This window comes from Hippichthys cyanospilos, chromosome 6 (genome assembly GCF_059441005.1).
Source record: "Hippichthys cyanospilos isolate Australia breed blue-spotted pipefish chromosome 6, RoL_Hcya_1.0, whole genome shotgun sequence".
NCBI lineage: Eukaryota > Metazoa > Chordata > Actinopteri > Syngnathiformes > Syngnathidae > Hippichthys > Hippichthys cyanospilos.
Window position 1 is genome coordinate 8,806,858 of NC_142374.1, and position 23,471 is coordinate 8,830,328.

The following is a 23,471-nucleotide window of genomic DNA, read 5'->3' on the forward strand; positions in this document are numbered from 1 at the left end:
GTTTTTCAATTTCATGTTAACAAAAATAAAAACATATTTACAGTCGTAATAATAATATTATAACGTCTACCAATATATTTTCGCCATTTTTCGTGACGCCATTTTCGTGTAACACGTCACGCACGTTTGAGCTCTTAGAAAATGCCCTCTGGCAGAAAAAAAATGTTTTGCATAGAATCCCTCTTGCGGGTGAAAACAAATGTTTTTTTTATTTATTTATTTGTTTGTTTGTTTGTTTAGTGTGTGTCAAATACCTAAAATAACACTATTTATATATTTTCAACAGCGAAAGGTTTAATTGTTTTTGCTGTGGGTTATTAGTTCTTTTGTCAAACGCTAGATGGCAAAGTAGTAACAATCTCTCTCCTTTTCAACCCAAAGAAGCCGACGAAGCGTGAACTTCCGGGTTTCAAACTGCGGCAGTTGCTACAAACACAACAAAACGGCATTGGGGTATGTGGATTTTATTTTAGCAATGTCCTATTATTATCCCCAATAACCAAGATGACTTTTCGTGCATCACAATTACTATGTTAAACACGTACTTAATATAGACGACCACTAGCACTTTCTACAAACATTACAGTTGCACGTTCCTTATTTGCAAGAATACCGTCAAGCACAAATCAATTTATCTGCTGAATATTCAATTGAGTAAAATGAATGCACTTGCTGTTCAGCATTTGAATTTGTCTCAAAATGTGTCAATTTAGAGCATTTCAAAAGTCCCGCTCCCACTAGCGCCCTCATGGAGGCTGTATCTCCGCCCTCGGAATTATTTCAAACCACATCGAACGCGGGTTTGTGGTTGCTATTACAAACTGAACGTTTAATTGTATTCATTCAAAATCGTTTTGATTTGTAGCTTTTTTTCTGTGAGCTTTTTTCGGGCATCCTTCAAAAACAGCATGTTGAATATGTTTAAAAATTGTGCTATTATTTACAGTCACTGTGTGTGTGTGTGTGGGGGGGGGGGGGGGCTACTATCACAAAACATTAATGAATTTAATAAAATTCCAAAAATAAATAAAAAAAAGTCGGCACCCTGAAAGTATCCTTTTTCATAAGTTCAAACCTTTTCCAGCTCAACTAACCTAAATCATATGTCAACGTTTGTTTTTACGGAGTGCTAGGTTGTGTCAATGTCAAGATTTCTTTAATACAGCAACACCGCAAACTTTATGCAAGAACTCAGCAACCATAGGTTCCTCTACAATACTGGGCAACGTAAAAACAAAAAAATGAAAGTTATTGATGCTCACAATGCTAGTGAGGGCGAAAAAACATAGCAAAGCCTTTCAGATTGAAGTTTCCACAGTCCAATAAAGAGATTATTGGAGTAGAACTGTGGCCAAGGATGAAACCAAGAAAAACCTCAAAGAGCTGAGCTTGTTGGCTGGTCAGAAAGATTAATCAAAGTCAATATATGATTTTGAAAGACCTGCTAGAAGATTTAGCAGACTTAAGAGTAATGGTGCACCCTTCAACTGTGCTCCTATACTGAAAGTCTGCAGAAGAAAACTCTACCTGTGTTGTCAGTGCCAATTATTTGCACCAGAACAGTACATCTGAAGATGTCAACCAAAATTTATCAGACATTAATTTTTAATTTGTTAATGGGGCACCTTGTTCTCTCATATTTTTAGTTTTTCCTTGTAATGGGATCTCCCAGAAAAGCTTCAGCAGCAAACAGGTAAAATATTTTTTTGTCCTATCATGGTTTTATTTAGTCTCACTCTTACTCAGGATATGTCAACACAATATACGATGTTATCATTTTATGTCTGTGGATTACTGTACATACAGTAATATTAAACTGCAAAAGAAATCCATTCCTAAGGACTCGTTTTTTTTTTTCTTCCCCAGATCCTGTGCCTGTGACCATAATTCTGGAAAGGAATCTGACTCCCCCCTTCCACCCATCAATGAGCGGTTGGCGCATCTTCGCCCCTCCAGGGAACTTTTGGATTTTTACAAGAGCAAAGTTGCCCAGTTTGATGGAGAGCATAGGCAACTGCTTAAGATGTTGGAGAAGTACAAGAGCATTATCGAGGACCAGGTGATATGCAGAGACAGGCGTTATATTATATCATATTAGTTCTTTTGTCAACTGATATTTCAGTTTTTGTTATCTTCTGATAGCATAAGCTACTCGGCGACTTGAGGCAGCGCGAAGGAGAGATTACAGAGCTGCAAAATGCGCTAAGTGACATGCAGGTGTATCTCTACCAAGAAAGAGAACAGTCTCTGCGGCTTCATGCAGAAAATGACAGACTTAAGATCAGGTGAGAGCAAAAGCATGACAAACATTCTTTAGTAAAAGCTTAATTGGGTCCATTGAAATACACTGTACAAATCAAAGTTGTTACTATTATCATTGTTCATGAAGGGGTCATAAGAAATCTTTGGGCACCTCATGATTCAAAAACCATTACAAGTTCAGGTTATGTTACATTCAAAGCATTATTATTATTATTTTTAACCCCCTTCATAAGCCATCACTTTACGCACCAAACAGCTGTTCAGCATACCCACTCGTTTTACAGTCCTTGGGGGGTATGCTGGAGAGCACTTCCTCTGGGGACTCTTTTGTCCTGCTGGGGGACCTCAATGCTCAGGCGGGCAATTACAGTGATACCTGGAAGGATGTGACTGGGAGGAACGGCCTCCCCTGATCTCAACCTGAGCGGTGCTTTGTTAGTGGACTTCTGTGCTCGTCACGGATTGTCCATAACGGACCCCATGTTCAAATATAAGGGTGGCATTATGTGCACCTGGCACCAGGACACCCTAGCTCGCATTGAGTCCGAGCGGACCGTGTTCTATTGCATCCATTGTTGAGGCTGCTGACAGAAGTTGTAGCCGTAAGGTTGGTGCCTGTTGTGGCGGCAATCCTTGAACCCTCTGTTGGACCGGCCTCCCCTGATCTCAACCTGAGCGGTGCTTTGTTAGTGGACTTCTGTGCTCGTCACGGATTGTCCATAACGGACCCCATGTTCAAATATAAGGGTGGCATTATGTGCACCTGGCACCAGGACACCCTAGCTCGCATTGAGTCCGAGCGGACCGTGTTCTATTGCATCCATTGTTGAGGCTGCTGACAGAAGTTGTAGCCGTAAGGTTGGTGCCTGTTGTGGCGGCAATCCTTGAACCCTCTGTTGGACCGGCCTCCCCTGATCTCAACCTGAGCGGTGCTTTGTTAGTGGACTTCTGTGCTCGTCACGGATTGTCCATAACGGACCCCATGTTCAAATATAAGGGTGGCATTATGTGCACCTGGCATCAGCACACCCTAGCTCGCATTGAGTCCGAGCGGACCGTGTTCTATTGCATCTATTGTTGAGGCTGCTGACAGAAGTTGTAGCCGTAAGGTTGGTGCCTGTTGTGGCGGCAATCCTTGAACCCTCTGTTGGACGCTAGTGGTAAATGATGCCGTCAGGCTGAAGAAGGAGTCCTATTGGGCCTTATTGCCGGTGGAATTCCAGAATTAGCTGATGGTTACCGACTGGCCAAACAGAGTGGAAAATGACTTCCAAACAGCTTTTGGGAAATTCTGGTCCATCATCTGGCGTCTCGGGAAGGGGAAGCAGCGCGCCATTACCGCTGTACAGTGGAAAAGGGTGCAAACCTCAACTCGGGACATTGTGAGCCGGTGGGCTTAATACTTCAAAGACCTCCTCAATTCCACAGACAAGTTCCACAGAGTTTGGAAACTCTGAGGTGGGCTCTTCTATCTCTGGGGTCGAAGTCACACAAGTGGTCAAAAAGTCTTCAGTTTCAGGGTGGGGTGGATGAGATCTGCCTGACGTTCCTAAAGGCTCTGAATATTGCGGGGCTGTCCTGGTTGACACGCCTCTACAACATTGCATGGGAGTGGCGTCCCTATTTTTAAGAAGGCTGGACTGGAGGGTGTGTCCCAACTGTAGAGGGATAACACTCCTTAGCCTTTGTTAGTTTTTCAAATATTCTAAACCATCGTTGCATTTATTTTGCACAGAGAGCTGGAGGACAGAAAGAAAATTCAACACCTTCTCTCACTGGTGGGTACAGATGATGGAGAGACCACATATTTCATGCAGGAACCTCCTCACAAGGTACACTTCTTCTACTTATACTGCTCCTTTTGCACACCACTTGTAAATACTAGTACAGTGGGCCCCCGGGTTACGAACTTAATCCGTTCAGCGGCTACGCTCGTATCTCGAAATGCTCGTATAGCGGGCAATCCAAACCCATGTTAATTCGTGAATGCGTGCAACGCGCGCCGAAGCCTTGGGTAAAAACGACACACCGTATACAAATATTAAAATTGAGTGACATAATCTGCTGTACACTTGAATTATATAATAATACAGTGGTTAAATAGCTTTTACCTTTGAAACGACGAGATTTGAGCTGGGTGCAAGCAGAGGGGGGCAGAGTCCAACGCTCTAAGTTAACACGGCGATAGATTTGCTATTGGTCTTACAGTGTTACAGTAACTCTTTCAGTCAGGGTGCAAATCACGCAGATACTAAAACATCATCCTCTTATTTCTTTCTTTACCGCTGCTAGTAATTTTAGAAGCTATGTCTAACAGATAAAGTTTGCAAAGTCTTCACAACATTCCGTTTTTCACTAATTTTCTCTCCTTCCTTCCATCTTGTCCCATCAAGCTAGATAAAGGCGTTCGGCCAATAGCATATCGGCATTTCTGTGATTGACGTGTGACGCCGGCCAATAGCATCTCCGTGAGTGAGACCGGGTGACCTTAATCGACCAATAGCATATTCGCATCTCCGTGACTGACTGATAATTATTCGCACTTTTTTTTTTAAACGGTTGGAATGTATTGACAATTAATTTAAAAAAAAAACACACATTTAAACCAATGACAATTCTTTGTCCTGCAATCGGCACATTTAATTTCATGTCAGCTGTTTTTCCCTTTAGCTGTACAAACACTACACTTAAATGGTAATTATATTTAGACACCGTGAGTGAGACAGTCAGTGTGACGTTGTAAGACCAATAGCGTTCACGTAACAGCCACAAGTATCTACTGATGATTTTAGATGACGCACCTGCTGAAATTGATGACGCAGTTTAGCGAGAACATTTCTACATACTCAATGGCTGGATTGTCGGAATGCTCGTAAGGCGAGAGGTTTGTTCGTAAGCGGAGGACTAAAATCACCCTGATCCACGCTCGTAAGGCGAATTGTTCGTAAATCAGGGTGCTCGTAAGGCGGGGGCCAACTGTACCTATCCAATCATGCGCACACATGCACACTATCAGAATCTCCATGCACTCTTGCACATTACTGTAGGTATTCTGTGCATTATTGTAAGTATCTGTACATTATCTAGCCACTTGCAGTTCTTACAGTACCTGCACTCTGTTACTTGTTTGTTGTTTATAAGTTGTTCTTTTCTTAACTTGGGACCTATTTTACAACATCTGTGTGGACAGCAAAGTAAGAATTTCATTGTATGGAGATACTTGTTTCTACACTGTGCACATGACATTAAACACTTTGACTTGACTTAACTTCTTGATCATAAAAGAATGATTATGTATTGCTCATATCTGATCAGATATGCATTGATCTTGTTGGAGTAGCTATTCAATTTTTTCCCAAGTCATCACAACTGGGTGTTTATTCTTCAATTTTCTACATCGTCATTTTGCTTTGCTCAACAAATAAGTTGGAAACACTATTTGTGTAAAATATTACACCCAGGTGGTGATCAAACAGAAGAATGAGGAGGACGGGATGAATCTCCATCTCAGGTCAACGCATTTAAAACCCGCTGTGACCAGCAAAGGTCTGAAAATAGTTTTGTTTTACCAGGGAGTGATGTGTTGTTCTTGCTCTGCATTGTCATTTCATTTAATAAAGAAAATGTGTTCTCTTAGTGCCTATCAAGAAAGCAAAATTAGCAGATTTGGACTCTGGTGATAGTCTGGAAAAATACAAGCGGGACAACCATACTTTATTACTGCAGGTGTGGCCCACTTTTTCTGCCTCTGTTCAAATGTTATACTGTAGATATTTTCATAAAGCAATTGATTACGTGATCCAAGGTGGAAGCTCTGCAAGCCCAGTTGACGGAACAAACTCGACTGGCCAGAGAGCAGGTCGAGACGCTACAAGAGGACCGGCAGATGAAAAAAGAGGAGGCACAGGCTGAAAGGAAGAGATTTGAGTGCCACATCACCAATTTAACAGAAAAGTGAAACCCTTTTCATTGTCTTGACATTTAAGTAAATGTATTGTATGCATGGCCAACAAATGAATCACTGTGTACTTCCATGTAACATGACAGGCTACAGCGAACCCAGAACTTGCTCTATGAAAGCACCAAAGATTTCTTGAAGCTAAAATACGAAACAAAGACTCAGGAGAAGAAATGGATGTTAGAGAAGGACCGCATCCTTGGGGATCTGAAGGCACGCCGCGAACGTCCCAAGAAATCCGGCCCTGCTGCTGTGCAGTTGGGGCGAATGCGAAAACAACCTGTTAGCGCCGGCGCTCCGGCTGTGGCCAGCCCCTCACAGCACAGCCCGCATCCTCGGGCAGATTTGAGGCAGAAACGTCAAGAGGAAGTAAAGGTATTTCAAGTTGGAGTTAATATTGCTATCATATCCTTCCTATTGCCCCATTTTCAAATGAAACTGTCTTGATGTGGTTTATTTGATCTTTTTAGGCAATGCAGGAGAACATAAAGAAAGCCCACCGTATGGCAGAGATGTACCGGGAGCAGTGCACTGCTGTAGAATCAGAACTGGCACAAGCCAGGGAGCAAGGGGAGGCCGGCAGAGAAATATTTAAGGTCCAATTGTTAAATGCTTCTCTTAGTCATTTTCGTTATATAATACATTTTAATCATAATTTTGGGAAGACCTTTCTGAATACATTTGTGCATTATGATTACATGTTTTATATTTTCCTTTTTTTTTTAACATTTGTCTTCTTTTAATATGCCTCTGAACATTTTGAGAATTACAATGTCATGGTCGCGCATGATAATGGTTGGATTGTCCCATTGAAGTATTTTACATAAGGTCATTTGACTTACAATGGTCTCACGTTAGTGATGTTCGATGTGTCCAGGAACGTTCTGAAAAAATGACTGAGCGCCTTAAACTGATGACTCAGCGTTATGAGGCGCTGGAGAAGAGGAGGACTTTGGAGGTGGAGGGCTTCAAAACAGACCTCAAGCAGCTTAGGCAAAAACTTAAAGATGTAGAAAAACAGCTTATACAGGTAAGAAAAAGAGGGGGGAAACACATAAAGTGAAAACAAGCAAAAGATGAGTTTTCATTTTCTCTGTGGATCTCTGATTTGCAGTAAGTTTGAGTGTGTATGTGAATGTATTGTTCAGGTAATCCTTAATGTTGGGCCCAACCAGGACTTAAATATTCTGCAAGAGGTTCGAGACAGCAATACTAGGACTAAGAAGGTCCAGGGTGAGCTGATGACGTTAAAAGCAAAGATATATGGACTGGAAAATGAGTTAAGATTTTGCTGAGGAATGGATTTCATCTTCTTTTTTTGTTTTGTTTTTAAATTGCATAATTTTATGAGATTCGCCCAAGTGGTGTGCTTTGTATTGTTTATTTGTAAAACGTTTTTTTTTACTTTCTGCCGATAAATGATTTTTAATCCATAACATTTGTTACTGTTTTAATTCTATGGTCTAGACTCTAGACATAACAACATATTCATTCACCAGCGTTTTATTAAGTTTTGTGGGAATCATCCATCCAATTTTTCAATTTTGTGAAACCCAGTTGAGCTTTCAGATAACCCAGTCCTTCTGGGCGGGCACATCTATGGCACCACAGTGGTACTCTCAAAGTCTGTGTGGTAGTTATGGAAACTTTTGAATTGCTGGCAAAAAAAAAAAAAATCTAAAACATATTATTGATTATTGTGACTTGTGACTTAAAAAATGGCACAATACATTTTTCTACAGGTTTAAAAGAACACAATTGTAGGTATGGATTTCATATATAAGTATCTCATTTAGAGTCACTGCATGGGGGGAGGGGGGGGGGGGGGTTCTCTCTCCTCACTTGGGTTTTGCAAAAATTAATGAGTTGGGGAGAATCTCTTTCCTTGGTTGGGTTATGCAAAAAATAATTAGTTGGGGGGGGGGGGGGGGTGTTCCTTGGTTGGTTTTGCAAAAAATAATTAAGAAATACCGAGTTAACCTAACAGGCCTGAATATTAAGAAAGCAACAGGATACAACCCACAGCGGCATGGGAAGACTGGGGTTTAAATCAGCTCTTCCAAACTATGCAAAAGAATGTGGGACACACTTTCTAACCACCAGTCTATGTGGAAACACTGATGTTTCGTGATAATTTAGCGACATCAGAGTTTCGTTTTTCGAAAATGAAAAGCGCCTCTGAAACTGCCCATAAGGATTAGCTTAGAACAGTGACGTCATGTTCGCGCATGCGCGTCCCGAGAACGGAAAGTCACTCAAATGCTACTGGGTCAGCGCAATATTGATTCAAGGTTTAACTTTTTGCGACCTTCCTTTGCAACGGTTACGAGTTTGAGCAGAGGTCGTCACTGCCGTTTGAGGCTTGAATTCGTTTATACACGTTTTTGTTCGCACGGCATTTCAACATGCAGATATTAAGAAATTTGAAAAGTGCTTGGAAACTACTTCAATCAAGCAGCGAAGGAGCAGCAAGAAGATATCATAGCCAAGTAAGTGTTTGCTTTAGTTTTCTCTCTGTAATTCATTTCAATGGTAAAGGAGAAAAGTTTTGTTAACTTGAATTATTCGATTCATCGAAACGTTTTCATATAACGCAGAAATGCACCAACCTTCCTCCTGGCTGCATGTTTGCAAATGCAATAGATGTACAGTATTATGAATCTAACACATACAACCTGTACACACTGTTTACGCTGGCAGAGATGTATTACTATGTAGTAACATTTGAAGTTGGGTTGAACTACTTTCCAAATAATCAAAGGCACACGTGGCGGCTGGTCTGTGAAGTTACACCAACCGCATTTATAGTGCTTATCAATAGGTTCAACACTCATGTCATGAATTGTATCGACTACAAATGTATCTTTGTTGTGCTCTATTTACTCCTTAATCTTTACTGTTTTGACAACATGAAGGCAACTAATATTTGCTCTATTGTGTTGAACGTAAGTCTGCTGGGGTAAGTGAATAGAATATAAGTAACTATGCATATGACAATAAAACTTTTGAATATTGCATATGCAGTAAATAAACATAAAGTGTGGCACAGGCTCAATCGTCTAATAATACTGCATACATGTAGAAATGGCAGATATCAAATTGACCTCTCAAGTAGGAGTGGCCAAAAGGGTGACATGGGATGGCCATGGCCACCATGATGCTCCACCCCTGGGGCCGGTATGCACTTGTTGCATATTAGACTATGATTTTCCATACATAATTTTTGTGCACAGAGTACAAGTGTGCACAAGATTAAACGGTCCTAAGCAGTTACTGTTTTTTTGTTTTGTTTGTTTTTTAAAAAAAAAAGGACAGTGTTGCTATATTTAGTGTTTTCTTTCCAGCAACGATTGTTTATTTTTTTGTTGCGTTGTTAGAGACTTCTTGAGACTCTGACACTCACTCCAGAGATGAATATGTTAATTTCTTCATAATCAGGTAAATGACAATTACGTCAAGCTACCAAGACTAATTGAACCACACATCACCAAAGGTGAACAAGCTTATGCAATTCCACACATGGCACACAATCCACATATCCGACTATTTGTGTACAAACAATTAAACGTATGTTTTGCTAAAAGAATGTCCCTCTTTATCATTCAAGAGAATTATAGAACACAATGAACAATCAATGAATATTTACTGTGTTTATTTACTCATTTTTTAAAATCCCTGTGCACATGCTGCTATCGTTTCCGTAGCCATCTCCTCAGGGCTCATTTGGTCTCCTCTTTGACATCGACGGCGTGCTGGTGCGCGGTCAAACACCCATCCCTGCGGCCAAGCAGTGTTTCCGGAACCTCGTGGACCACCAGGGCAAATACAAAGTGCCCGTGGTGTTTGTCACCAATGCTGGAAACAGCATGCGGCAGGCTAAAGCACAGCACCTTTCACATCTGCTTGAAGTGCAGGTAAGGGAACTGCATTTTTTTTATATTCCCAATTTACATGTTCTTATATGTTGCCTCCTAACTCCTGTTTATGCACATTGCGCTCAGGTGTCGCCAGATCAAGTGATGCTCTCCCACAGTCCTTTGCGAATGTTCTCAAGGTTTCACCAGATGTGTGTGCTAGTGTCAGGACAGGGTCCTGTTGTAGAGGTGGCTCACATGTATCCTGTTTGAGATCAGCAGCTCATGCTTTGTGTGTGTTTGTTTATTTAGTGTGTTTCCTCAGTGCCCTGTAAAGTTTTAAAAACTTTGGACCCTTTACTGGATATTTGTCGATTACTCTGTTACCAAAGGTCGCAAGGATTTGCCTTGACCCATTACATTTCAGGTTGGGTTTCCAGAATGTTGTCACCATAGATGATCTCAGAGAGGGCTATCCTCTTCTTGATATCGTGGATCACGACCGAAGACCCAAAGACAGCGTGAGTTTTCCACTACGTTTGTTGAGCTCAATGACGCCATTATTGAATGTGAGCTAATCTAAGAGCAGAACATTTAGAGCAGCTCTTCTTTAATTGGTGTCTAGTTTAGATTTGTGTTGGATCAAGCTTTACAATATTCAGAATAATTTTTGCATTCTTTATCTGTCTTGTCTCACAGATTCCTCCCACTAAAGGTTTACGGACAATTGACGGTATGTTTATACGCATACGTATAATTCGAAACTTTTGTCAAATACAGATGTACCTCAGTAAATTAAGAGTATCATTTACAAATGCATTCATGTCAGTAGTTTACATCAATAAGTGAAATTTATAGATTAAATAAATAGCTGGTAAAACATTTTTCACACCACCCATCCCTGCCTATCTACAGTACAGGCCCAAGGTTTGGACACACATTCTCATTCAATGCATTTTATTCATTTTCATGATTTTTTACATTGTAGATTCTCACTGAAGGCACTAAAGCTGCGAATGAATCCAAGTGGAGTTATGTGCTTAAAAAAGTTGAAATAACTGCATTCATGTTCGTAATCGAGTTTCCTATATGATAACATCTTTGTCATTACGAGTGGCACAAGTGCAAAGCAACGCAACTTTGACTTAATGACCTGGACCATCCAAGAAACATACAATTGACTATCAGGGCGAGACTGATGGCAAGTTCCGTCAGGATGCGCCACGCAGGGCCTTCTGAGACCTTAGAAGAGAAAGGGACATGCCATGACTTTGGCCTGTACTCTATATTACAAATCTTTTTGTTTCTTATATCATATTCTAATCTCTTAGGATTGTGAATTTTCTGTTTTTGGTTATAGTCCATCCAACCTTTTTCTGTACCACCTATCCTCATTTGGTTCTAGTAAAAATAGTTTATGTTTTTTTTAATTAAGGCAATATGTCACTCTATTTTTAATTTAAACTACTAAAATCATGTATCTAGTATGATTGAAACGCACCTGAACACGTTTTTCTTTCCTATTCTCCATGTTGTCTTGTAGCTGTCATCTTATTTGGTGAGCCAATCAGATGGGAGACCAACCTTCAGCTCATTATTGATGTCCTTCTGACCAACGGAAACCCGGACAGAAGTTGGAATTCTGCGCAATATCCTCACATTCCAGTGCTGGCCTGTAACATGGACCTGCTGTGGATGGCTGAGGCCAAGAACCCCAGGTGGAGTATCTGGGCAAAAAAAAAAAAAAAAAAAAAGCTCAGTTCTTTTTCTTAAATTATCCTTCATATTGTGGTTCTTTAATAGGTTTGGTCATGGTATGTTCCTGGTGTGCTTGGAGAGCCTTTACAAGAAGGTGACAGGTCACGACCTTAAGTATGAGGCTCTGATTGGTAAACCCAGCGTAGTGACCTATAATTATGCAGAGCTGCTGGTCAGGCAGCAAGCTGAGAGACTCGGATGGGCCACACCCGTTAAGAGACTGTACGCTATAGGGTGAGTGACTTCATCCCTCCATTTTGGCCCAGATTCTTTGTTTCTCCGAGTTGATTTGTGCATGTCACCTCTTCTTGATAGTGACAACCCCATGGCTGACATATATGGTGCCAATCTGTACAACCGCCACCTCCAAGCCGCTCACTATTCTCAGGCCCGGAAGCAAGCAAACCTAGGTGGAGCACAGGCTCAAGCTATTGACCCCTCTCCTAAAATGACATCAAGAGAGCTAGGCGACGCACCCGGTGTGTTGGGAGCAGACTCGGATCTCCCGGAGGCCTGCCACTCCATTCTGGTGTGTACAGGCGTGTACAGCCAAGAGGAGGAGCTTCCGTCGGACGCGGGGCACGCGGTGACTGAGCAGCGCATCTTTCATGGCCACAGGGACTTTTGCTTTGACCCCAGCCTCACGCAGCCGTCCTATATGGTGCAGGACGTCAAAGACGCTGTCGAGTTAGTGTTCCAGCAGGAGGGATGGCCTCTGGATTAATTGGCCGTATTACTTTCAGATATTGACACATGAATGTATATTTTATATTGAAACAACAATAACTCGTTTTTACATGTTGTAATGACCTTGAGGGAGTCACTGCAACTACTTTATGCTCATCTACCTATTTTCTGTTACTTTCTTATATCCTTATCCGAATGCAGCCCCAATCTCAAAAACAACACAAACCGGTTATAAAAACACTGGTCTGCGATAGATCTCTGAAATTACTTGCATGACACATTTCCGATTCATTAGGTCTGTCAAAGCATTAACTTTGGAGATGAATCTTTACCTTATTTCTATTTACTTGCTATGGAAACTAAACTCTCCTAACATTGCAACCAAACCTAGAGGAGAGTCACTGGATAAGATGGGACGGTCGTGTTGTTTTACGTTTAAAAGTTGTTTGGCGGCTCATTGTGAAAATAAAAATGTTGTGCACTGCATAGCCAAACGCAAACACTGTTGTTGTACATCAAGTTACTGCTACAAGGCCTCTCAAGCACTTGCTGGTGCTGGTGGGCAGGACCAAACCTATATAACTGTCAAGTTTTGAAAACTGTTTCAATGAGAATACCGTGAGAAACAAATGTCTCGAACGAGGAGTCTTTTTTGGTAGTTTTGTTCTAAAGTTGACTTTTTCAGTAAAAAAAAATGATTAAAGGGAGCCGCTGTCTTTGAATTTTTTTTTCAAGACTTTACTTAAGTAAATATTAATTGCAGTGTAGAAAACTTGAGAAATGTGATTAATAGTGGGAAGCTTTGTGATTATAATTTAGAATTTTAGCAGCACTAATACCTAATATTGTATGAGTATAAACATGACGAGTATTCAGGTGGGTAGCTGAAAAAGACAAAAGAATGACATTAACCCATTTTCTTTACAGCTTTTCCTTATTGTGGTGGTGATCTGAACAATTTTAACTTATTGGGGCTAAAAGAGTAGGCAAAGAATTTTCCACACTAACAGGCCAAGATGTCCAATTTTCTGTGCGTGTCGCAAGAATCAAAAGCGGTTTGCAGGTGAAGGGGACATTTGAAAGTTGGTAGTGGAAGCAGATAGAATTGTTCCTGGAAATACAAAAATAAAGGGAGGGACTTTTGGAGTCTGTTCGCTTGAGTGAAAAAGTTCGGTAAAAAGTGGAAACATGATGTCAGCTAAGAGGCTCAAAATGTGGATTAACCCAGTGCAATACTGCTCTGTTTTCACGAGAACCAAGACATCAGATAAGAGTACTTTACAATATGGTTTTATTGTGGTATTTTACAGTGGTGTAAATGCAGCAGGCAAACGAATAGTTGGAACGCTTTCATGTAGCTATTGTAAACCAAAATGTCTGCATTAAGACACATTGAAACGAAATAAATACATAACAGCACCTTTTGGTTTTTGATTTGGCCTAAGTTGTGATGAGAAACTAATACAACAGCGGTATTTTTTTTCAAACACTTTAGCTACTAAAAAGACTGGAATAATGAGGACCATTGGTTAAGAACAAACTACAACTTGTATTCTAAAATCCATCCAATCTCTGAACTGCTTATCCTCACAGATGTCGCTTGCGCACTGGCGCCAGGACAAGCCAAACTTGTCACCAACCAAGTGGACATTCAAAAATCCCAACCACAAAAATGCACCTTGAATTGTTCCCATGTCAAAATTTGATTCACATTCGAGTTGGATAGAGCACCCTTGTTGTCATCTTAATTCACATTTAAATTGGCTAAAGCATTCTCGTTGTCATCTCTGCGTTCTGTTTGTTAATCTTAATCTTGAACTTTGCCCTCCTCTTCTTTGTTTCTGAAGCATCTTGCTTGGTGTGTTTTCAGGAGGTGTTTCCGGAGGGGGCATGTGAATGGGCTTCCAAGGGATTGGGTTGTAAAAGCTGGGTGGTGGGTGGAATCTGAAGGGACCTGGAGGGAATATATCACTCACAGCTTAGACAAATTTGCAAATACTGAGCCATGATTTACTGCTAAAAACATGCATACATGAATGTACTGTATTATCCAGAAGGTTACCGAGGAGCTAATAATTGCCAGTTGACACTCACTTGAATGATGAGGTGCTTTGGGACTTTCTTTCCATTTCTCATTGTTTTTGGCTAGCCATTCCTTAAAGTTCTCCTCTGCCTTCCTTCGTCGCTCCGTCTCCTGCTCCTCCCTCAGACTTGCTTCCTCCTGTTGAAATGAGCGATCCCAGGATAAAATTGAAAATCAAACACATATCCAAGCAGTAGCTAGAATGCAGACAGCAGCATGCTAAAAACAGGGCTTACTTTTTGCTTCTTTTCCTTTTCAATCCGCTCTTGATTCTTCTTCTGCAACCAGTCCTTGTATTTCTGCTGAGATTTCTGTTGAGTCTCTCTTTGTTTTTCCAGTTGACGCCGTCCCTCTGCTTCTTCTCTGCTGACCTTCAGAAGTTGATTATGTCTTTCCTTGAATTAGAGACAAATACAGATGATCAGAGTTTTGTTTCTGTATCTGCTATAATGATGGCAAGAAATGATAGTTTTCTGTTAGGTGTGTCTTTCCTTGAATTAAAGACAGATGATCAGAGGTTTGTTTCTGTATCTGCCATAATGATGGCAAGAAATTAGTTTTCTGTTAAGTAGGAAACACATATTTGTACCTGTTCTCTCTTAAGCTGCTGCCAGTCCCTGATCCTTTTTTCCTCCATGATCTTTTTGTGTTTACGCTCCATTTCTTCTTGTTCTTTTTTTTCCTTGAGCAAGCGTGCCTGGTTAAAGAGGCGATTGTCTAATCAAAGCCTTGCGGGCATTACCTCTTTAAGAAAATGTAGTAAGAGAGGGTAAACCGATAAAACTCCTTGTCGACTTGCCTCCTCTGTTTTCCTTTTCATTTTAACTTGGTCTTCTTTTGCTTTGTTGACCAGCCACATTTCCCATGGACTGAGGGCTTCGGGTTCTATTTGGTCTGAATTGGATTTCTGTAGTTCACATCTTTGTTTAAAAAAATAAAAAAGAATGAAAAATGAAGAAGGCTAAAACGTCCAAGTACATTTCGGATGATTTTTGGTCCACCTGTTACCTGGGCGGTTGCTGAGTAATAGTACTGAGCTTGTCGTCTTCATCACTCTCATAGCTATCATGGTAGATTGGGGACAACAGAGAGTAAGTGTCGTCGTCCTCAGGTAGGACATCATCGTCCACCAGGTGTTCCGATACGTGGACATTTTTTCGCTCCTTTGGCTTGAGAGGAGTGGAGCTGAAGTCCCCGGACGCAAACGATGGAGAGCTCGGCAGCCACCAACCGGACATTACTTACTAGTTGATCGATTTCTGCCGAGGGACAATTTTACATCAAAGCTTCCTTTTGGAGTAGCCGGTTGATTTATGCCGTATCATATCAAAAATAATACAGCACCAATAAACAAGTCCACGTTCACCGTTCAAGCTATTGCAAATTCCAATACAGTACATGATACGTATATTGTTAGCTAAATTTGGCTAATGTTAGCATCGAGATGTTCGAACTACTCTTGGATATGGACTATCACTATTATGAGTAATGGAAACTCAATCTCTTAATGCTCGTCATCAAGGAACTAACATTGATATTTGCTCAATTTCTGAACTTACTTTTAAAGTTGCGATGTCAGGAAAGTAATCTTTTCTTTTCTTTCAAATTCATTATGTGGTCGACACCTTCCCATGATGCATCACGCCTCTACCCAACGTTGTTTTTGAAACCATGACGACGTTTGACGCGTTACTCCATCAACGTTTTTTCCCCATATTTAGGGATCAATTTTACTTTGAATTGTATTTTGACTACCAAAAGAGACGATTGCAAGTGATACAACAATTTCAAATCATTACATAATCACCTTCTACAAGTCAAGTCACCGTTATTGTCAAATATGCTATATGCACAACGTATAACACAGATGAAATTAGGGTGAATTAAAAACCTATTCGTGAAAAAACATGACTTCGTACATTGAAAACTCCGAACACTGAAATACTGAAAATGCAACAGTAGACTATAAGAATATATAAAAAAATATATTTTACATATCAATGCAACAAGTGACGATGTGACTAGCTGGGGCACAGCACGTTCAATGCCTATTCCCACTCTTATCAATTCATCAACTCTCCTGATGATTATTATCGGGATACACAACAACTAGTCCTATGAAGTATGCTATAGTTCTAAACCAATATTAGCTACCATGTGCACCACTGCACATTTTTCTATATCTCAGCACAGGCATAGGCAATCACCACGTTTTAAGATTTTATAAGAAAACACAAACATGTCATGAAAAGCCTACTAGAGCAACTGTAATTTTGAGGACGTTTCTCCTTTAACCACCACCCCTTGTCGACTCAACATTACGTCACTGTGCATCAGGGCTCAGGTAACGATCACCCCCCCCCCCCCCCCCCCCCCCCCCCCCCCCCCATTCCTGGTAGATTCTGCCTGATGTGTACGTGTGTGCCCTCTGTTTCACTCGCTCTTAACATCATCATCCTAAATACAGCAGGCGTCCCAAAATTAGTTTGGGCTGTTTTTACAAAGAGTTGCGATATTTAGTGAGTGCTTCTTATGTGTGAAAGGGAATCACATTTTACTGTTTTATTGACCTGATCTGCTTCATTGTTCTAATTCTTATGAACAGATTATTAATATTTGTTCCAATATCTGGTGCAAGCTTTGAACATTTACACGAGTTTACGTTTTATGATTGTAGATAAGCATTCAAAAGACAAAACAACCAAATGCTTGAAGCTTGTTTATCATCACAGAACTATTTCTGGGCTACTCTCGAAATTGTTTCCATCTATCAATTCTCCTGACGGATGCTGTTTTTATGTCTCAGCCGTCTGCGAGGAAGGGTTAGTATTGTAATAAAACAGCAGCACGTGTAGGACACGGTTGTGTCTGATGTTTTGCATGTAGACTCAGCCCAGCCCCTGGCCTGGGTTGCCCTTCTCCTAGAAAGCCTGGATTGCAAATTCACAAACAACATCTATCCCATGGGGGAGTTCAGTCACCAGTTTGCAGGAGGGATGGTGGCAGGAGAAGCTCAGAGACTGCCCGAAGGCAAACGCCACCAGCAACGGCTCTCTAAGAGATCTCGTTCAGACGCCAAAGCAACGCCCGAGAGCCGCAAGAAGCTCCAAGTCATCGTTTGTGTTCTGCTGGTGGAGCTATGCGAAAGATTCACATTTTTCGGCATTGTATGCAACATGATTCTGTTTTGCACTGTCAAACTCGGCTACGACAACTACCTGGCTGCAACAGTGAACTTGTGCTTCATAGGCGCCAGCACGCTCACCCCTGTGCTGGTTGGCTGGTTTGCCGAAACCTGCCTGGGAAGAACCAAGGTCCTCTATTTGTGCACCTTTCTCCATTTCTTTGGTAAGACACAGCGGATGTTTATTTTTCTTGTTTTTGTATGAGAGGCATTTTGTTGGCGTTTTCATTTCTCAATTTCTGAGAAATGTTAAATTTTCTAAAATGTTGCACTGTGTAACCTCAGTTCATGAAAAACTCAGGTGGCAAATTTAAAAACAATTAAGATTATGGACTGATATTTCACAATATATTAGTGGATAAGCATATTTACGTTTACCTTTTGACGTAATAGCCACTTCAATCTTTTGACCAAGCGTGAGGTGATACCATTCCTCAGCGCCCAACCTGCAAAAACTAACTATTACATTGTATTTTCCCAAGGCACGGCCATGTTACCTGTGGTAGCATTCCCTTTTGAAGATTTCTACATTGACACTCATCATATGAGTCATAAGTTGAAACCTCAAGAGCAGCAGGCTCTGTTTTACACCGGCTTGCTGTCTGCTGCGCTGGGCATCGGCGGCATCCGGGCCATTCTCTGTCCCATGGGAGCATATAGCCTGCAGGGTTATAATCAATACCAGCTACTGGGCTTCTTCAACTGGTATGTGATGTGTCTACAGTACATAAGGTTGTCTAGTTAGTCCAGCGCTTATCAATTATTTTTTGCAAAGCCTTTTTCTAGGAAAGGGAAAACATTTCACGCCCCCACAATTGCCACGCTGACCATAAATAACATTATTATCTATAAAAATTGTATGAGTTTATTTAAGACTGTATTCTTTTTAACACTGACAAAAGGAAAACGCAATCTAACCCAAGACGTTAAAGGTTTGTCTAAGCCGAAGAAAACACAAGTGCAATAAAGTGCCTGGAAAAAAGATGCCAATCCTTTATAGTTATCCTTTACAGTATGATTAAGATGAAGCAATACAATGTGACTGTTTAAGGTGTTGATATTAGGTGCTAAAAACGTACATTTCAAATTGAAACACGCAAGCTGTGTATGTCACTTTAGAGGAAGGAATTTTAGCTGGATGCTAGAAAAGAACAACAAAAAAAGTGTTGATGACTTTCATGATTTTTGTTTCTTTTTAGGTTCTACTGGTTAGTTAACCTCAATTCCACTGTTGTGTTTCTGGGTATTGCGTACATCCAGCAATCTGTGGCCAAAAATCTGGCTTTCCTAATCCCCTTCACCTCTGCACTGTTGGCACTCATTGCCATACACATGATGCGCAACAAGCTCACCTACAAGCCCAAGAAAGGTAAAAAGCACACACAAACACACATACACACGCACCTTATCAATATTCTCATTTTGTCATAAATACTAATACTTGGTACCAATACTCGCTCATCCTCAGCTGAAACAAATTTACATTTCAGAAAACAAATAAACAACAGCCGAAACCAATTTACATTTAAAAGACTACTTGACAAAAGATAAACCCACCGTAAATCTACTAAGTCTACTAAATAACTTTCCCGGTTTTCAAACCCTCACAATCATAGAAAAAATAGCTTTGTGAAAGGTTTTTTTTTTTTTTTCGTCAGTGATACAGTTTAACCCATATGGGACCTGATGCCATTGTCTTCTTGTTTCTGTCATATAGGCGGATCCTTACTGACCACTTTTGGAGTTTTCTTGAACTCTCTTAAAATGTGTTGCCTTCACTATCGCCACCTCAGTGGAGATGTGCCAACTTGGTTGGACCGGGCAAAGGAGAACAATGGCGGCCAGTACAGTGAGACTCACGTAGAGAATGTTAAAGTCTTGGCCAAGCTCTTCCCTCTTTATGGACTCCAACTGATGTACAGAGCCTGTGTCACTCAGGCAAGTCACCAGGGAAATAACTGCAATGTTGTTTTCACCGCAAAATGCAAAGGTGGATCTTCTTCTTTTCTTTTTTTTTTTTTTTTTTGCTCACTTTGTTTTTATGCAGATCCCCTCTGGATACTACTTACAGGCGATGAACTCCAACCTTCATCTGAGTGATGCCCTGCTGCCCATTGGCACCATGAACGTGATCAGCATTTTACCTCTGCTCATGTTGGCCCCGCTGATAGAACTTGTGAACAGCTGCTCTCTGTCCATGGCAAAAACTCCACTGGCACCCGCAAAAGTCATTAGTGAGTACATGGCTTCGGACACCACCACCGATGTAACAATTCATCATCTCCATCTAAATATGTCTCTTTCTTCTACCTCTGTTGTCCTCCTCCCTCTTCTCTCTTGAAATGACATGTCTTGCTACTCCCATTCTACAGCCCCCTGTCTCATCACCCCGCCCTATCTAATCCTGCACTTACAGCTCTGGGACATGCATGTGCAGCTCTGTCCATCCTGGTGGCAGGTTTATCTGAGCTGCACAGGAAGGCTTTCCCCCTGGTGGAACAGACACTCTCGGGCAAGGTTCTGCAAGTGTCATCCATGCCGTGTTTCCAGCTGGCGCCGCAGTACATCCTACTTGGACTGGCTGAAGCTCTGGTCACTCCAGCATGTGAGTGAAAGTGCAAGCAAATGTGGCGACCTGTTTTAGCGGGATTACTCACTATATTATAATGCGATGCCTGTTTCTGCTTTCTGTGACAGGTTCCCTCATCTCTTTCCAGCTGACCCCTGGCCACATCCGAGGACTCTCCCTGCATTTTCTCACGCTGTCTTATGGGGGAGGCTGCTTCCTAGGAGCTATCTGCGTTCAGTTGGTCTACTTCATGTCTGGAGGTGAACAAATATTCTTAGGCAACACTTTGAATCGGGGAAGGGACGAGACACAAGTCCCACAAGTCAAGATCTCTTGTTAGATTGATATGTAAACAACAGCCAAAAGAAAATACATCTCGTGCTGTGCAGGGACCAGAAATCTTGTGGTATTCTAATCTGACGAAATCTCGTTGAACAAGATCTTGTCCCTTCCCTACTTTAAATCCTTTAAGGTGGAATAAATGTAGTTTAATATAGAGCAATGCTTTCTTTTAGGTTCCTTTTATCCGAGCGTCCTGCGTGATGGAAATCTGGAGCGATTCTTTTTCCTCATGGCTACACTGATGACGATAAATACTATGGTGTACTGGAGCATATCTCACAGGTACTGGGAATTGCACAAAAGTAACAAATATAATCACATCGACCTTCTTGAAATGATTGTATCACAGAGGATGCAGTCACCATGATCAGCTTGTTGCATTGTTTACAGTGCATTTATACTGTAAATGACCACTCGAGTTGAGTGGTCTTCCAGCAAAAAGTGTTTCATCATGGGGAGGAGATACGTGACATAGAGTGTCACGTCTTGAGTCCTTGTGGTAGACTGTCATGACTCATGAGGAGGGAGTCTCCAGTGACCACATTAAAGAAGAAGATATAAATACCTCAGTTTCAAACCTCTTGGTTAAAATTGTGTCTTGTTTTCTCTTAACACTGAGTACAGAGTCTCTCGAAGGGGAGCAGACGCTGCGAGCAGGGGCATCACCATGGATGTGTAGGGCCTCGTGGCAAAATATCACTGCCCCTGCTGGCGAGCGTGCTGTTCAAGGTCCAGAAGGAAAGGCCCAGAGGTTCCTATTTTACTGTGTTCACCCCCTGTCACCCTTGATTATGCTGTACATTCAGTTGAGATCTTCCTTCACCCTTTCACTTTTGCTGGATAATTACAACATTATTTGAATGTATATGATCATAACCCATATCTAAACGCAATCATTTTGGAAATGCTTCATGTCTTGACTTTTTATGTGCATTGTCATCCCCTTATTGTTGTGACGTACTACATGCCATTATGTTGTAGGGAAGACCAGATCAAATTTATAAGAGTATATGTTGCAAAAATAAACTGTTGTCCTGAAAGTATTTATCTTTATGTAAGGTACTGCCAGTGGCTGTTAAACCTTCTTAAAATGTGTTTTCCTTTCTCAGGTACTTGGACCTGAGTGTACGGGGTAAAGCACTCACAATCAGCCCTTTAACAGAGAAGCTTCTTCAGTACAAAGCTTGCCTGCGGTACTATGACACGATGGACCACTCGTACCTAAACAACTCCTGTGACTCTATCATTTGATAGACTTTAAAGGTCATCCTTCCACACTGTGGCGCTGGCGCTGCTTGTTGCTGTTTCAAATTGAATGTAGTTTTGTTATGATTTGTGACAAAGTGAATGTATAGCAAGGTGGGGTGCAAATTCTCTCTTTGGGCTCCATTTGAATATCAAAATATTGTATGTAAATACTGTTTGAGTGTTGCTATAAATAGCATTTAATCGCAATAAAGATATATTATGAAGGAGGCAGCACATAATAGGAAGTACAGTACATATAAGCTCACATTTCTGAGGTCCAGGGTTTGAATCTCAAATTTGAATCTTTCATTGAGATGTTCCTTTGTCCATTAGTGTGCCGTCATAAAGGCTCAGAAAAGCGGTTATAAAGCAACAACCTATTTACAATGACCAGTGCAAAGGGAAGCACATGGCCTCAACTGTTGTTAAAATAAATATGATATGAATCCTTTAACAAGGAAACCCATTTAAATGATAAGTTATAATGAATTATTATAATAAATTATAATGATAAGTTTTAAATGCTGATGTGACACTGACCAGTGATGCGTACGTGTGCTTCTGAGGGGTATTTATTCAATTTCATGTTTGTAAACACCTTCAAATTCATACGTAACTCTTAAAAATGCACAGCTGTGTACTGAAAGTCATTCAAGGTCATAAGGCAACACCCACATCAAAAAGTTAACAAAGGAAATACCAGAATGTGTAAAGCTTTCGTCTTGGCAAAATTGCTAATTTTGAAGAATTGAAAATATGAAACATGTTTTGGTTTGAGTAAGATTCTTTAACTTTATTGAATAAATCCTTATCTTAATCTGGACTTCAGTGTTCCGTTAATTTACCCTATAGGAAACAAAAACACTGAAATTAAAGATGGTTCCATACATTTGATTGGGTCTGACGTTCAACATCTAAAAACATTTTATTTTAATGTTGAAAGAGTACCATAATGTTCATATTTAAGTTTGGGAAAACAAAATAATTGAAAGTTAAATGACATGTTTTAACAAAGAAAGCCACTGCATGAGGATAAAAGAGCCACATGCTGCTTTGCGTTTTGGGTTGCAGACCCCTGCAACATGCAATCACCCAAGACGATGATTATTAAATGAATTAATGTGCACTGCTCTTTTTCCCACGTGAAAATTACCATATGTGTAGAATATATACAAACCGTGTATTATGAGTATATAGATATTCTGATATATTCATGTGTCTTCCCTATATATAATAACCAGGCCAATATAGGATTATAAACAATGTTTTTTTTTTCTTTTGCATTGGATAACAACATTGGGATTAAGTCATCAAATACATTTAAAATGGTAATTGAGTATAATTATTATTAAAATCTTCACACATTTTCCCCATTTAAAACGCATTTATAGGAGTAGTTTTTTTTTTTTTTTTTTTTTTTAAAGAATGTAATCATTCATGACACAGTTAAATAAAAGTAATGATTATCTCATTGGTAAGTACCAGCAAAATATTTGTAAAATTACGTTCGATTGACCTGACTCCTG

General features: G+C 40.6%; 4 protein-coding genes across 6 annotated transcripts; 3 read left to right on the plus strand and 1 right to left on the minus strand.

Moving 5' to 3' along the window:
- The first annotated feature begins 228 nt into the window (after positions 1-228).
- On the plus strand, positions 229-7,656 carry ccdc77 (coiled-coil domain containing 77). The gene is made up of 12 exons (XM_088417418.1): positions 229-453; positions 1,647-1,693; positions 1,867-2,059; positions 2,143-2,285; positions 3,998-4,094; positions 5,724-5,808; positions 5,900-5,988; positions 6,068-6,216; positions 6,310-6,595; positions 6,691-6,816; positions 7,098-7,250; positions 7,369-7,656. The coding sequence occupies exons 2-12, from the start codon at positions 1,659-1,661 to the stop codon at positions 7,513-7,515; spliced, it is 1,503 nt and encodes a 500-aa protein (XP_088273544.1). The 5' UTR covers positions 229-453; positions 1,647-1,658; the 3' UTR covers positions 7,516-7,656.
- Positions 7,657-8,455: 799 nt separating this feature from the next.
- hdhd5 (haloacid dehalogenase like hydrolase domain containing 5) lies at positions 8,456-13,019 on the plus strand. The gene is made up of 8 exons (XM_088417890.1): positions 8,456-8,709; positions 9,925-10,134; positions 10,222-10,334; positions 10,502-10,595; positions 10,774-10,807; positions 11,618-11,792; positions 11,878-12,066; positions 12,148-13,019. Exons 1-8 carry the CDS (start codon positions 8,626-8,628, stop codon positions 12,554-12,556), a joined length of 1,308 nt encoding a protein of 435 aa, XP_088274016.1. The 5' UTR covers positions 8,456-8,625; the 3' UTR covers positions 12,557-13,019.
- Positions 13,020-13,793: 774 nt separating this feature from the next.
- Positions 13,794-16,276, minus strand: ccdc34 (coiled-coil domain containing 34). Its single transcript, XM_088417891.1, has 7 exons — positions 16,162-16,276; positions 15,611-15,861; positions 15,402-15,522; positions 15,192-15,299; positions 14,839-14,997; positions 14,614-14,740; positions 13,794-14,473 (listed from the first exon to the last, which is right to left on the minus strand). The coding sequence occupies exons 2-7, from the start codon at positions 15,838-15,840 to the stop codon at positions 14,301-14,303; spliced, it is 918 nt and encodes a 305-aa protein (XP_088274017.1). The 5' UTR covers positions 15,841-15,861; positions 16,162-16,276; the 3' UTR covers positions 13,794-14,300.
- Positions 16,277-17,436: 1,160 nt separating this feature from the next.
- Positions 17,437-22,373, plus strand: slc15a5 (solute carrier family 15 member 5). Of its 3 annotated transcripts, XM_088417611.1 has the most exons (10): positions 17,629-17,769; positions 17,852-17,950; positions 18,269-18,491; positions 18,986-19,155; positions 19,504-19,724; positions 19,834-20,020; positions 20,159-20,391; positions 20,504-20,615; positions 20,871-20,979; positions 21,807-22,373. In XM_088417611.1, the coding sequence occupies exons 1-10, from the start codon at positions 17,742-17,744 to the stop codon at positions 21,946-21,948; spliced, it is 1,524 nt and encodes a 507-aa protein (XP_088273737.1). In that variant the 5' UTR covers positions 17,629-17,741; the 3' UTR covers positions 21,949-22,373. The 3 variants fall into 3 exon arrangements, with proteins under 3 accessions (XP_088273736.1, XP_088273738.1, XP_088273737.1); XM_088417610.1 differs by having other exon boundaries at positions 17,437-17,950; XM_088417612.1 differs by lacking the exons at positions 20,871-20,979; positions 21,807-22,373 and having other exon boundaries at positions 17,437-17,950; positions 20,484-20,616.
- Positions 22,374-23,471: the final 1,098 nt, after the last annotated feature.